The following is a 13,245-nucleotide window of genomic DNA, read 5'->3' on the forward strand; positions in this document are numbered from 1 at the left end:
CTCTGGCTTTATAGAAACTCTTAAAGTCAGAATGTGTCAGTTCTCCAACTTCGTTCTCCTTCAGTGTTGCGTTGGCTCTTCTGGGACTTTACATTCATTTAGTCAGTATCTGAAACGTGACCTGCTGGCATTTTTATTGTGATTGCCTTAAGACTATAGATCAAGTTGGGGAGAACTGACATCTTAACAATGTTGAGCTTTCCTGTCCTTGAACACGAAATTCACATAATGGCTGTCCCATTTATTTTATTGTGTTCTTTTTTCTTTCATTTATATACCACCTTTGGTTTAGTTTTTACTTCTTTTTCTTATTGCACTCAATAGGACTTCCGGTACAATGTTGAAAAGGAGTGGCAATTTGGGATCTTAGTGGAAAAGCTTTGAGTTTCTCGCCATTAAGTATGACTTTAGCTCTGAGGTTTTTTACAGATTTTCTTTATTGTGTTGAGGAGGTGCCCCTCTATTCCTAGTTTGCTGAGAATTTTTACCATGAATGGGTACCAGCGTTCGTCAAAATGCTATTTATGTGACCATATGATTTTCTTTTTCAGCCTATTGATGCTATGGATTACATTAACTGATTTTGGAATATTGAACCATCTTGCATTTGGGCTTCATGCGTAATTCTTTTTAAACACTATTGGATTCGATTTGCTACTATTTTGTTGAGGATTTTTGCATCTCTGTCCATGAGAGGTAACCATCCGTGGCTTCCTTTTCTTGTGATGTCTTTGGTTTTGTATCCGGGTCATGCTGGCCTCATAGAGTGAGTTAGGAAGCTTCTATTCTTCCTAAGAGGTGGTAGACAGTTGGTGGAATTTCTTCCTGAAAGTTTGGTGAACCAGTGAACCCATCTGGGGCTGGTGCTTTCTGTTTGGGGAGGTTATTAATTATTGATAGTTTCTTGGATCCATGTAGGTCTGTGGAGATCGTCTATTCCTGTGTGAGTGTCTTTCAGGGAAGGGGTCCGTCCACCCCGTCGGGGTCACATCACATCTGCGGTCCAGGACTTGGTCAGAGGACGCCAGCTTTTGGTTTTGTTGATTTTCTTCATTGGTTTCTGCTTTTAGAATTCTTACTTCCTTTCTTCTGCTTACTTTGGATTTGCCTTTCTTTTTCTAGTTTCCTAAGGTGGTAAAGGAGAGTTTCGACTTGTAGATCTTTCTGCGCGTCTCACACAGGCACTCGATGCTGTGAGTCCCCTCCAGGCACTGCTTTCGCCACATCCTACGAATTTGGGTTAAGTTGTGTTTTCATTCTCGTTTAGTTCAGATAGTCTTTCGTTTCTTTTGAGATTTCTTCAACTATCGTGTTATTTAGAAATGTTTTGTTTAATCTCCACGTATTTGGGGATTTTTCCAGCTTACGTCTCTTTCATTGATTTCTGGTTTAACTCTATTGTGTTCTGAGAGCAGACATCGTAGGACTGGTGTTTTTTTAATTTGTTGCGGTGTTTTTCATGGCCCGGAACGTGGTCTGTCCTGGTGAGTGTGCCACAAGAGCTTGAGAAGGACTTGTATTCGGATGCCGTTGGACAGAGTCGTCTGCACATATCCGTCGTAGCCAGTGATGGGTGGTGCCGTTGTTAATCCGCATCCTCACTGGTTCTCTGCTGGCCGGGTCCGTCCATCTCTGACAGAGAGTGTGGAAGTCTCTAGACACAGTGTGGATTGACCTGCCTCACGTGGTTTGGCGCTCTGCTATTAGGCACGTACGTGCACAGGCTCGTTGGTTGCGTGGAGATCTGACCCTTTGTCATTAGGTAGCGTGTGGCCGCTCACTCCCTTTTCATAAACAGGGATTGGTTTCGTGTTTCTTTCTGGCGTGTTAATGGTGTTTTGCTGTTTTACAGAGGTCCTCAAAGCAGGCAGTGTCCTGTTCCCTGAGCTCCTGGCTAGAGAGACAGAGGCTGTCGTCCACAAGCACCGCTCTCCTGCCCTCTGCCAGCAGCTGCTACAGCACCTGCAGGCCCAGCCGCCTGCCCAGTGAGCAGCAGCCAGCGCGGAGCGAGCCCCGAGCTCCCGTGCTCCCCTGGGCCGGGGCCGGGGCCTCTCCACCTCACAACACGGCACCTTTGTGCCAACGACCTAGGACACTCACGGGCAAGACTTTGATAGCGAGAGTATTGCAGGAAACGTGTGCAAGATTCTCCCAAGACACTTCTCGGGCCCGGCAGTTTCCGAAGTAACATTCGCCGAGCGGCTTGTGTACTGTCATGTCTCATTTATTACAGTTCATTGACAGATCTCCCCAAAACCTGCGGGTAATTTGAAAGTAGAACGAGATGGCACTGCTCACCCCGGCAGCCGAAGCATCCTGTTTGTTTCAAAGCTACATGCACCTGCTACGCTCGTGGGTCAATATCTCTGTCTTGCGTAAATGCCCGCCTCACCGAGAAGGTTCTTGACTCTTTTTCTTTCAAGCAAAAGTTATTAAAAAGAAATTTTGTTCTTTCTTTGTGTTGTGTCTACTAAAACTTAGCATCACAGTGAACAGTCTAAAAGGAATTTGAAATCTTTATCAGTTACAGTTTTCCGTGTAAGATATCCTGGAACTCGGAGTGTTAGTGGATACATTCGGTCATGATATTTTTTTCTTATGCAAACAGTGTTGAAAATACAATGTTTTATCAGATGTAATTTTGGTAGCTCTCCCATATAAGCAGCAGTAAAGTAAAATGGGTTTTATTCTCTAGCACTTTCTACACCCAAGTGCCTAAAAAATTTTATTTTAAATGGATATTATTTCTGTAAGCCAAATATTTATGTTACCAGGGAAAAAAATACTATGTGTATTTTCTAACAATCAAATATGAACATTTATGCTTAGGTGTTTGAAAATTTAATTAAAAATATTTATTACAGTTATTTTGTATGCCTGTGTTAATGTGCTTTAGTAGTTAATCAACATTTTTAGAAATCGCTTATTTTTCTCTTAGATCTCATCCCCCGGCGACCCCGCCCCGAGATCTGGGTGGCGGGCCCCAGGCTCTCCCACTGCTGGGTGCAGTGTCCTCTCTGGACACCAGGTGGCAGGAGCTCCAAACCCCATCACGCCGGCCGCCAAGCTCGTGGGGCCCTCGGCGGGCGCGCCTGAGTGTGCAGCGCAGGCAGGGAAAGCGGGCCTGGAGAGGCAGCGGGATCCAAACCACGCCGGCCGCCAGGGAGAGGCAGGACGTTGTTTCTGCACATCTTCCAGGGGAAGTGTGCAGAGGCAGCAGGACAGTGAGTCAGTACCACTCGGTGTGACGTGAGCAGGTGTGTGTCCAGAGAAAGACACAAAGGCTCAGCTGACGGGGTTAGCGATCTAAGTGCCTGAGAACCGACGTGTCCTTGGCAAGTGTTATGCACTCTTCGCTCAACTCCTCGAATGTTCATGGAGCCCTACCCTCCCTGTGCTGGTGGCCGAGGACAGGGACACGTAGAATTTGGTCCCTGAGGGGTGTCTGGGGGTCTCAGCCAGTTAAGCGTCCAACTCTTGATTTCGGTTCGGGTCATGATCTCATAGTTTGTGGGATCAAGCCCCGCATTGGGCTCAGTGCTGACAGTGTAGAGCCTGCTTGGGATCCTCTGTCTTTCTCTCTCTGCCCCTCCCCTTTTAGCACTCTCCCTCTCTCTCTCAAAATAAATGAAAAATAAACATTAAAAAAAAAAAAAAACTGGTCCCTGAAAGTTTACAGCATTATTGAGATGTAATTTACGGAGCTGTGTGCCAACCGCCGTGGCTGGTTCAGCACTGTATCATGCGAGGGCCCCCACCCACCCAAACCCGTGTGCAGCCGATCCCTGCCCACATTCCCAGCCCCAGCAAGCACCGAGCTGCTCTGTGTCTAAGGCGGTGTGTGTTCCGGATGCTTCATATACGTGGGACCATATGATAGGTTTTTCACTTAGCATAGTTTTTGAGGTTGTCTATTCACACACTGGTTCGGGGATCGGCACCTCTTTCTGGAAAGGGCCAGAGGGTAAATATTTTAGGCTTTGTGGGCCCAATAGTCCCAACTCTACTGTTTTCCACTCACCTGTTGATGGGCATTTAGGTTTGAGGCCATTATGAATAAAACCACTCTGAGCTCTGTGGTACGCGTAGATGATTCATGGCCATCGCTCTTGGGCGGGTACCTCTGAGTAGAATTACTAGGTCATATTTGATACGTGTTTGTAGCCCCGGTTGATTGATTTATTGCTATTTTTCACTGCTTCACTGAGGGATGCCTGACCTACAATTCACTGCACATACTTAAGTGGGCACTTTGAGAAATCCCGACACACGCATACACGCACAGAACCACCACCACAGGCCAGACGGCCAACCTCCCCGCCACCCGCAGGCATTCTCTCCCGCCCTCTGCCCACCTCCAGGCAACTCTGATCTGCCGTGGTCACTGCCCCGCAGTCTGCACTCCGTGGGACTGTACGTAAGCGGACACAGTGTTTCTGGTCTCCTTTCCTCGTCCGCGTTCCCAAGGCATGACCAAGATGCACCCACGTTGTAGCGCCGGTGGGTGGCGGCTCGTTCCTTCCGTTGCTGAGCAGTAGTGTTCCGCCCTGTGTCTAGGCCACACCTGGTGGCCGTCACAGAGATGGCTTCTTGGGACACTGTGTGCACGTCGTCGAATGGACACGCCTTTCATCTCTCTGGGGCGGACGCCCAGGAGGGGGGAACGTCCAGCCGGAGCGGCGGGACCACCTCGTCCGCCCACCAGCACCACTGTCCTGCCGACACGTGACACGGCAGCGTCTTTAACCGGAGCCACTCTAACGGGCACGGAGGGGGACTTCGGGATGGCTTCAGTCTGCATTTCCCTAACGTCTAACAATGCAGAGCCCCTCCCACGTGCTTGTCTGTCTGTGTATGTCTTCACTGGTGAAATGTCTTAAAATCTCTTGCCCATTTCTTCAAAATGAGGTCTTCATATTGAATATGAGATATTGTGGATACGAGAGCTTCGTCACGTACGGCTTGCAAATATTACCACTCGTTCTGGAGCTTATTTCATCTTCCTCTTTGGGCTTTTGTTTTTGAGTAACCTCCGCATCCAGCGCGGGACCCAGACTCATAACCCGAGATGGACAGTCGTGCGCTCCACCAGCTGGGCCAGCCGGGCGCCCATTTTCACCCTCCAACAACGTCTCTCAAAGAACAGAAACTAGTTTCGAAAGAGCATATCAATGTTACTTTATTGTGTTTTTTGTGTTCTAAGAAATCTTCACTGAAATGCAAGTTTCACTTCTAAACTTTAAGAAGCTCAGAAAGTTCTTTACACAAAGATGATTCCTCTGCCTGCCCCTACCTACAGCACCAATCAAAGGCAAGCTTCACTTGCTCTGAAAATCTCCTTTCTGTGGCCTCTATGAACACACAGCATGTCTCTAGGGGCAGTTGGTTCAAGATGAAACATGTAGCCCCAGACATGCCCGCATAAAGTGCAGTAGTGACTAAACCACGCTGTATACAATGAACCGTATGTAAGAGGAGAGAGCTAGCCTGTTTGCTCTCATGCGCATAAACTAGTTCTGGAAGGGCACAGAAGAAACTCGTGAGGGTGGTGGCCTCCGGGGAGGGCGCCTGTGTGGCAGCTGCAGTGAGAGTTCTATCTGTGCCCTTTGGTGTCTCTGAATTTACTTTCTTATAAAAATGTTTGTTGGGGTGCTTGGGTGGCTCAGTCGATTAAGCGTCCGACTTCAGCTCAGGTCATGATCTCGCAGTTGGGGAGGTTGAGCCCCTATCGGGCTCTGCGCTGACAGCTCAGAGCCTGGAGCCTGCTTCGGATTCTGTCTCTCCCTCTCTGCCCTGCCCCTGCTTGCACTGTCTCTCTGTCTCTCAAGAATAAATATTTTTTTTAATGTTTGTTCATCTTGAGAGAGTGAGCTGCGGAGGGGCAGAGAGAGGGAGAATCCCAAGCAAGCTCCTTGCTGTCAGCACAGAGCCCAACGCAGGGCGTGATCTCCGGAACCATGAGGTCATGATCTGAGCAGAAATCAGGAGTCAAGACGCTTAACTGACTGAGCCACCCAGGCGCCCCCCCCCCCCAGTTGTTTTTCAACCACTGAATCAACATGGTCATTTCAGGGACCGTTACCCTCTTTTCTCTACTTGCACATGTGCAAACTTTGTGTGAACATTTCCATAATTGAAAGTGTTACAACCCTGAAAAACAATCATGGGACGATCTGGAAGGCACAGGCTCAGACTGGTGCTGAGGCCACCACTCCCCAGGGCGGGGGGTGGGGCGTCCCCTTTACTAGACTCACCTTTCCAGTCGCCTTACAATCAGGGTGGAAAATTAAGTTTTCTCTAAAGAAAAAGCTTTCTTCCTGACTTTTCTCCATCTTCCGGACTGTCTAAACAGCCAGGGTCATCGGACATCCAGTCACTGCCTGTGTGATGTCAGACGCGAGGGAAAAATTACTACGTGTGACTTAGGGTGGGCTACGGATTTTCAGAGGCCACGGGCAGTGCGGTCGTGGATGAGAACGGCTGTCCTGGAAGGGAGGCTGCAGCCTGGACTCTATTCCCCCAGCCCCTCCTTTGACCTGGGAGTGTCCTTGGCCTTGTCCCCAGGGTCCGAGCCTCCTTCCTGTGACTCCTCCTGGCAGGGGCAGGGAGGCCTGGGACCTGCAGCGAGGACAGCAGCACTTGCTGATTTGTCCCCAGGCATCTGCATGGGGTTTTCCGGTTTGGGACAGTGTAACTTGGAGACACGGCAGTGCCTGTCGCTGGCGGACGAGAAAGAGAACCGTAGACGGAAGAACCTATGAAGAAGCCTAAGTGTTCTCTCCCGGGCCTAACTGCCGGGCGCCTTTATCCTCTAGGACTTCGTTAGTTTACATTTTTGTCCTTCAGAATGTGAGTTGGCCGTTTTGGCTAAGATTGAGCGCAAAGAGGTGCAGCGACCACGGCAAATGTAAAACCGGGAAACACTGCCTTTTACATGAACGCAGGCGAACTGGCTTTGGTGTGCAACATTGGCAATGTTTCGGTCGACAAGCAACAAGATCAACTGTTCTGGGCTGTGTGCGCGCGCAGGGGCGTCCTGGTTCTAGTGCGAGCACACCCACCAGTCCTGCCGCTTGCACACCGGCAGGTGACCGAGGCTGGGCAGGTCAACAACCTGCTGGAAACGGTCCTCCTGGGGAGGCTTCACTCGTCCTTGAGAAGGGGCCCTGGGCCTCCTGGCGGGATGACGGCCCTTGCCACTAACCCTCTCATCAAAGGGCTTTAACCTGCACATCTTCCCCTTATTCACGACGTGAAATTTATTCTTGAGAAACCACTGTGAACATTTCACACACGACTTGAAACCCCTGATAAAACACGTAGTGGCAAAACCACGATTAGGCACTACCAACTTGTCTAGGACTCGCTCTAGGACAAAACCCTATCTTCCCCCAGCTGCGTGGCCCGGGATGCCTCGGATCGGAGCCCAAGAGCCCACCGCCAGACATGGCGAAGGCGCCAGCGTCACCTAGCAGCCGGTGCCCACGCCCAACATGCAGGGCTGGGTGCAGCTGGGGGCAGCCGGCGTTCCCTGCGCCCGGGGTTGCTGGGAGGGTCCCCGGCGCCCTCCCGCCCCGGCCCCCAGCTCCCCTAGCGCTCGCGCCCCTAGCACCCCCGGCACGCCCGGCGCCCGCCCCCACAGCCCCCAGGGCCCTGTCGCCTCCGAGTAGCCTGACAGGTGCCCCTGCTGTCGCTTGGGGCACGTGACCACCAGCCGACGACCCGGCGAGCGCCGCCCAGCGCCTTCGGCAGGAGACGCTCCGGAAGACAACGGCGCGGGCGCCTCTGCGCCGTCGCCCCCGATTGGCCGCATCCGGGTCACGTGGCCGCGCCCCTCCTCTGGAGGGTGGAGGTCCCGGGTCCGAGCGCCGCCTCGGCGGTGGCTGGTGCGAGGGTGGCGTTGCCCCCTCCCCCTCCCAGAAATGCACCTGCAGTCCCCCGGGTGTTCGCAGCCTGCGCTGCTGGCGCCGGTTCGAGCCGAGCGTTCTTCCCTCGAAACAGCGGCCAACCGCGGTCAGAACGACCCGTTCGAGGTCAGAGTGTCCGTCTCCCGAGCGTCGGTCTGACCCAGAGGAGGTGCTTGGGCCACTGGGCTTCGAGCCCATCCTCACCGGGCTCACTCCCCCCCACCCCCCGGCCGTCCCTACTCGGGGAGGGGCCCAGGGGGCGAGGGGAGGTGGTGTCGACCGACTGCAGCCCCGAACGCGGCAATTAGCCCTTCTTCCTGGGGGGGGGGGGGGGCCGGGAGCCGAGGCCACACCCTGCACCTCCAAGTGCGGCCCGGACCGCGGGCACTTAGCCCCTCCTCCTCCGGGAGTGCCCCGCCCGTCGAGGCCTCGCCCCGCACCTCCGACTGCAGTCGCCCGCCCCAGACGCCGCCCTCAGAAGAGCCGCAGGGCCCCCTCCCCCACACCCCCTCCGCGCTCCGCTGCGGGGAGTCCACCTGCTGCCCGCCGCAGCCTCCCGGGTGGGAAGCACACCCCTCGGGGGCCTGGGGTGGGAGGAGGAGGCCGGGAGTGCCCTTCCTTCCCTCTTCACCACACCCCGCTGCTGCTTCCGAAAGAGCCTAACGAACGGGCGGGTTCCAGGGCCGGCACCATCGGGAGAGCACAGGATGAGCCCGATGCGTCCTGTGTCGCTAGAAGGGAAGGAGGCGCTCACCAACCGATATGGGGTGTGCAAGGGCTCAGGAGCCAGCCCGGAGGAGCTCCCGGCGGCCCAGGCTGGAGCAGTAATGAGCACAGAGGTAGTGCTGTTGGGTGATAACTGTTTTCGTAGCTGAACACCCACGAGTCCATAGCGCTATAAAGAAACAGCAGCCAAGTCGGCGAGGGCGAAGGGACGGCCCTTTCCTGTAGAAATATCACAAGAGATGTAGTAGGGGTGGGGGAAGCCGGGGAGCCACTCGAGGCAGACGCCACCGTGGTGCCTCCGCCGTGGTGATCACCGCGAGATCGGACGGTGCTAAGATCAGCGAGCAGAAGCGGTGATGAAGCCACGGCATAGTCCCTGATGCAGTAACGCGTTGAGAAAGGCCCAACATCACTTCTGTGGTTTTCTCGCCAGGATCCTGGGAACAGGTCAGAGAAATACAGCAAGACATTGTTCAGCGGAACAGAGTGCTGTCCCAAAGGGCCACGCTCCCGGCAGATAAGGCAGTCCTCAGGAGCTGTCCCAGATTGGAGCTGTGTGAGGCGCGTGACAGCCGAACGCGACGTGGGGCTCTGGACTGGCCCAGACCGGGAAGAGTACGTTAGCGGAAAACATGAAATCTGAATCAAGTCTGGAGTCAGTTGACAGTGTGTGCCCCGGACTGAATACATTCGCGTTCCCCCCCCCCCCCCAACTTGGCCTTTGAAACCTAATCCCCAGTGTGATGGTGTCTGGAGGCGGGACCTGCGGGAGGTCCTGAGGTCCTAAGAATGGAGCCCTCCTGAATGTGACCCGCGCCCTCATAGAAGAGCCTAGAGAACCAGCGTGTCTCTTCTGCCACGCGAGGACGCCGAGAGAAGACAGCTGTCTCTGAACCAAGAGGCGGGCTTTCGCCAGGCACCAACCTGCCGAAGCCTTGACTTTGGACTCCAGCCTCCGGGACCGTGGGAAGTACACGCTTGTCGTTCTGGCTCCCCAGCCTGTGTTATTTTGTTCCGGCAGGCCCCACCAGACCGAGACACTATTGCACCAGAATTAGCTACCTGGCTTTGATATTTATGCCATAGAGCTGTAAGGCGTTAACGGTGGGAAAAGCTGGGCAAAGCATTTGCGAATTGTCTGTGCTTTGTTTTGCTTTGTTTTGTTTGCCAGATTCAGGTGGGCCAGGGTGAATTCATCCTTCTCCTGGGCTGGGGGAGCAAGGGGAGTCCACGTCCGGGCTGCCCTCGTGTCCCGGAATGGGGCGAGCTGATGGGAAGCTCGGGTGGATGCCCTTCATGGGCTCTCGGGTGCCCAACCTGCCTTTACCGGCTTGGCGAGTACGGATGTGTCCGGCAGGGACAAGCTCGGCAGATTGGAGGAGGCGAGGAGCCCAGGTTGGGGGGCTTACGGATGAGCAGGAGGAAGGTGGCAGGAGGCGAGCTTGGACAGATGGCCAGCGTGTCATGGGGGCCACATCAGGTGAGGTTAGAGAAGGAATCCTCACCCACCCCTTCGCATCTCCCACCTCCATTTAGTACGGTTTGAGTATCCTTTTGGGTTTTTCTCAATTACCTGTGTAGCATTATGTCCTATTTCTTACTTAAAGCTCTGTGTCTGGTCCAGCAGCTTGGATGGTTTCTGCGTCCTCTCCCACCACAGAAGAGAGGGATCCCACCCTCCCCTCGGCCTCCCGTGCCTCCACCGCCTCCTGGCTCACGTCACCTTTGCTTTTGCCTGGACATTGTCCAGGCTGCTGCTTATCATTAGAAGAGATTGTGTTGCTTGTAGGCTGATGCCAAAGTCTAGAAGTCAATCAGCAATATTTTCCCTTTATGGCTGCTATGTGAGTTTTATTTCTTGAACAACCTTTTGAACTAGCATTTCTCTCTTAATGCCCGATGGCCTTAAGGAAAATGATTACATTCCATGAATAGCCCAAGATGTTGCCATAGTTTTCTTTGGGCCATATTTCCACAGTTCATGGTTACAGCTTTTCATTTTATTTACTGAGTTGCTGATTGCCTTTATTTTTTCTCGTTTTCTAAAGAGCGTGCCTTCACCGTATCGTCAGTTGACACGGCCTCTCGTGCTAGATCTTGCCCCAGATGCCTGCCTTTTCCCCCGGAGTGGTCAGTCCCAGAGCTCTCCAGCCTCTTTGCTGTCCAGGCCTGCTGCCCGGCCGTCACTGTGGACATCACCCTACGAGCCTCCGGACTGGCCCACTGCTCAGCTGGTCCCATGCTTCCCCTGTTCTCGGTGTCCTTGGTTCTCTGACATACGTTACAAGCAGGTCCTCAGAAAGGGGAGTCTTTGCGCGCTAAGAAGGCCTTTAATTTGCCGTCCTAGCGGACGTAGACTTGCGGATCCCAAGTCTCCCCTCAAATTGTGAAGGCACAGCTCTGTTAGTGTCTTGCTGTTGACAGTTTGATGACGCTTCCTTTGTAAGAGTCATGAGTTCAATTTCTGGATGCTTTTAACATCCTTCTTTATCCCTAATGTTCCGAAATTCCACAAGAGCAAGTCTAGACGGAATCTTTTCCTCATTTATTCTGCTCCGTGCAAGTGGGGCCCTTTTCTTAGTCTTCTCTGTCGTCTGGTTACAAGCATCTGTGTGCATGATGTTGCACGCGCTGAATGTGTCCCCCTCTCCCGGCATCTCACCTGTTTTCTTTCCTCTTCTAACTCCTTTTCTTTTTGGATCATTTGATGATCTATGTCCTGAGATAGATATTTGACTTTATCCTCTAACCTTCCTATTAACCATTTTATTTCTACCATTTACTTTTTAGGATTCCCTTTTATTTTTGATGAACTTTATTGATGTTTGATTTACATACAATGAAATGGTCCCATTTTAAGTGTATGTTCTGATGAGTTTTTATGCCACTGTGTGAGTATCACCACCATCAAAATACGGTTACCTTGGGCCCCTTCTCAGTCACACCCCACCCCACACCCAGGCTCTGGGCACCCACCGTCAGATTCGCAGATTGGAGTTGTGTTTTCTAGACTGTTGTGGTCAGCATAATGAGACCCACGCCCTTGCATCTGTCAGCACCTCACTGCATTTTGACTGCTAAGTAGCTCTCTGTTGTGTGGACATAACACAGTTTTTAGACTGTTCGTCAGGTGAGGGGCGTTGGGGTTTTTCCAGCTCACTTTTGAACGCTGCTCCTACGAACGTACAAGTGTACAAGCGTTTGTGTGGACAGGTTTTCATTTCGCCTGAGCAAATACCCAAGAGTAGAACAGCCACGCTGCATGGAAAACACGCGTCGAACTAGATAATAAACCGCTGAGCTGTTCTCCGAAGCAGTCGCCCGTCTGGTATTCCCAGCAGGAGTGTGTGAGTTCCATTTTCCCTGCATTTTTTCCATCTCTTGGTGTGGTCAGAACTTTCTTGATCATTCCAGGTAACTCAGTTTCCTTGACGGGCCTCCCTGCTAAATAGAAAGGATGACAGGGCTTCATGTCCGAGGGTTCACCAGATGTCGGGCTTTTTCTGTGAGGTTCGGAAAGGAAGGAGCCGCTCGAGACCTTACCAGATGCCAGACTGGGGAAGGAATGACTTGGGAAGACCAGATCCCGAGTGCTCCCGAGTGCTTTGGGAGAAGAGCTAGCTGGCGTTTTGACCCGTTGCTGTGTGGCGGGCTTATGGAAGGAGGACTCATTCCAGCTTCAGGCCGTCCCTTGGTGCCAGCCCCACCTGCACCCTGCCCCAACCCCCCACACCTCTTCTGGGGGGGAAGCCTCCTCCTCCCACACCTCTGCCTGCCCCCTCCCACTGCACTAGTCTGTGAGTCACCTCCGTGAGGCCAGAGGTGACAGCGGAGAACATTGCCCCGCTCCTCTCTATCTCGCACTGAGGCCTGGATTTCCATTCACAGACTGGCCGGATGTCCACACGCGTGGCTCAGTAAAGAAGGCCAATTATGGAACAGCGTATATGGCATCCACTTATATAAAAATCTACAACGTGTACATAGATAAGTGACAGGATAGGCCTTAAAACATTTACAGTAGTTACTTCTGGGTGGTGGGGTTAAAGTTGCCTATACATTTTTTTTAAGTTTTAACACCCTTTCACATACTTTCTAGAAACTTTGGTTATGAGGACAGAAGTTGTATGGTGGCTAAAGGCGCGGGCTGCGGGGTCACTTGAGTCTGGATTTTCAAGTGTTACATCTGCCGCTTACTAGCAGCGAACCCTCGGCCTCAGTGTCCTCACTGGCCATTAGAGCTGCTCCAAGGACCCCGTGAGGCTGCACGCGCAGAGCCCAGCAGAGTGCCGGGCCCACAGCGGGCAGGCTCCACCCAGGCTGGCTCTTATCCTACTATTATGTTAAGGTAAAAAAACAAACGGGGCCTGGGTGGCTCAGTCGGTTGGGCGTCCGACTTGGGCTCAGGTCATGATCTCACGGTTCGTGGGTTCAACCCCTGCGTCGGGCTCTGTGCTGACAGCTCGGAGCCTGGAGCCCGCTTCGGATTCTGTGACTCCCTCTCTCTGCCCCTCCCCTGCCTGCGCTCTCTCAAAAATAAACATTACAAAATATTTCCTGGCATAATTTTTCCAAGGGTGTGTGTCCATGCAAACAAATAGGCCCAGGGTCC

At 52.7% G+C, this 13,245-nt stretch overlaps 2 protein-coding genes across 2 annotated transcripts in view; both read left to right on the plus strand.

The window, feature by feature from the left end:
* The window catches only part of DNAAF5 (dynein axonemal assembly factor 5), a 48,259-nt gene extending 45,804 nt beyond the window's left edge, over positions 1-2,455 (plus strand). Inside the window, exon 13 of the mRNA XM_042921199.1 lies at positions 1,853-2,455. Coding sequence (XP_042777133.1) covers positions 1,853-1,989 — 137 coding nt within the window. The 3' untranslated portion in view covers positions 1,990-2,455. The remainder of the gene's footprint in view (positions 1-1,852) is intronic.
* Positions 2,285-13,041, plus strand: LOC122210258 (collagen alpha-1(I) chain-like). Its single transcript, XM_042922856.1, has 4 exons — positions 2,285-2,356; positions 3,029-3,224; positions 7,715-8,746; positions 9,067-13,041. Exons 1-4 carry the CDS (start codon positions 2,285-2,287, stop codon positions 9,255-9,257), a joined length of 1,491 nt encoding a protein of 496 aa, XP_042778790.1. The 3' UTR covers positions 9,258-13,041.
* The last annotated feature ends 204 nt before the right edge of the window (positions 13,042-13,245 follow it).

Source organism: Panthera leo, chromosome E3 (genome assembly GCF_018350215.1).
Source record: "Panthera leo isolate Ple1 chromosome E3, P.leo_Ple1_pat1.1, whole genome shotgun sequence".
In the NCBI taxonomy this organism is placed as follows: Eukaryota; Metazoa; Chordata; class Mammalia; order Carnivora; family Felidae; genus Panthera; species Panthera leo.

Excerpts from the sequence above, each read along its gene's own strand:
- LOC122210258 (XM_042922856.1), top strand. The coding sequence starts at position 2,285 with ATGGCACTGCTCACCCCGGCAGCCGAAGCATCCTGTTTGTTTCAAAGC. Across the intron at positions 3,225-7,714 it reads TGTGCAGAGGCAGCAGGACA|CCGACGACCCGGCGAGCGCC; the intron begins GTGAGTCAGTAC and ends CGTGACCACCAG. Across the intron at positions 8,747-9,066 it reads GAGCAGTAATGAGCACAGAG|GATCCTGGGAACAGGTCAGA; the intron begins GTAGTGCTGTTG and ends TTTTCTCGCCAG.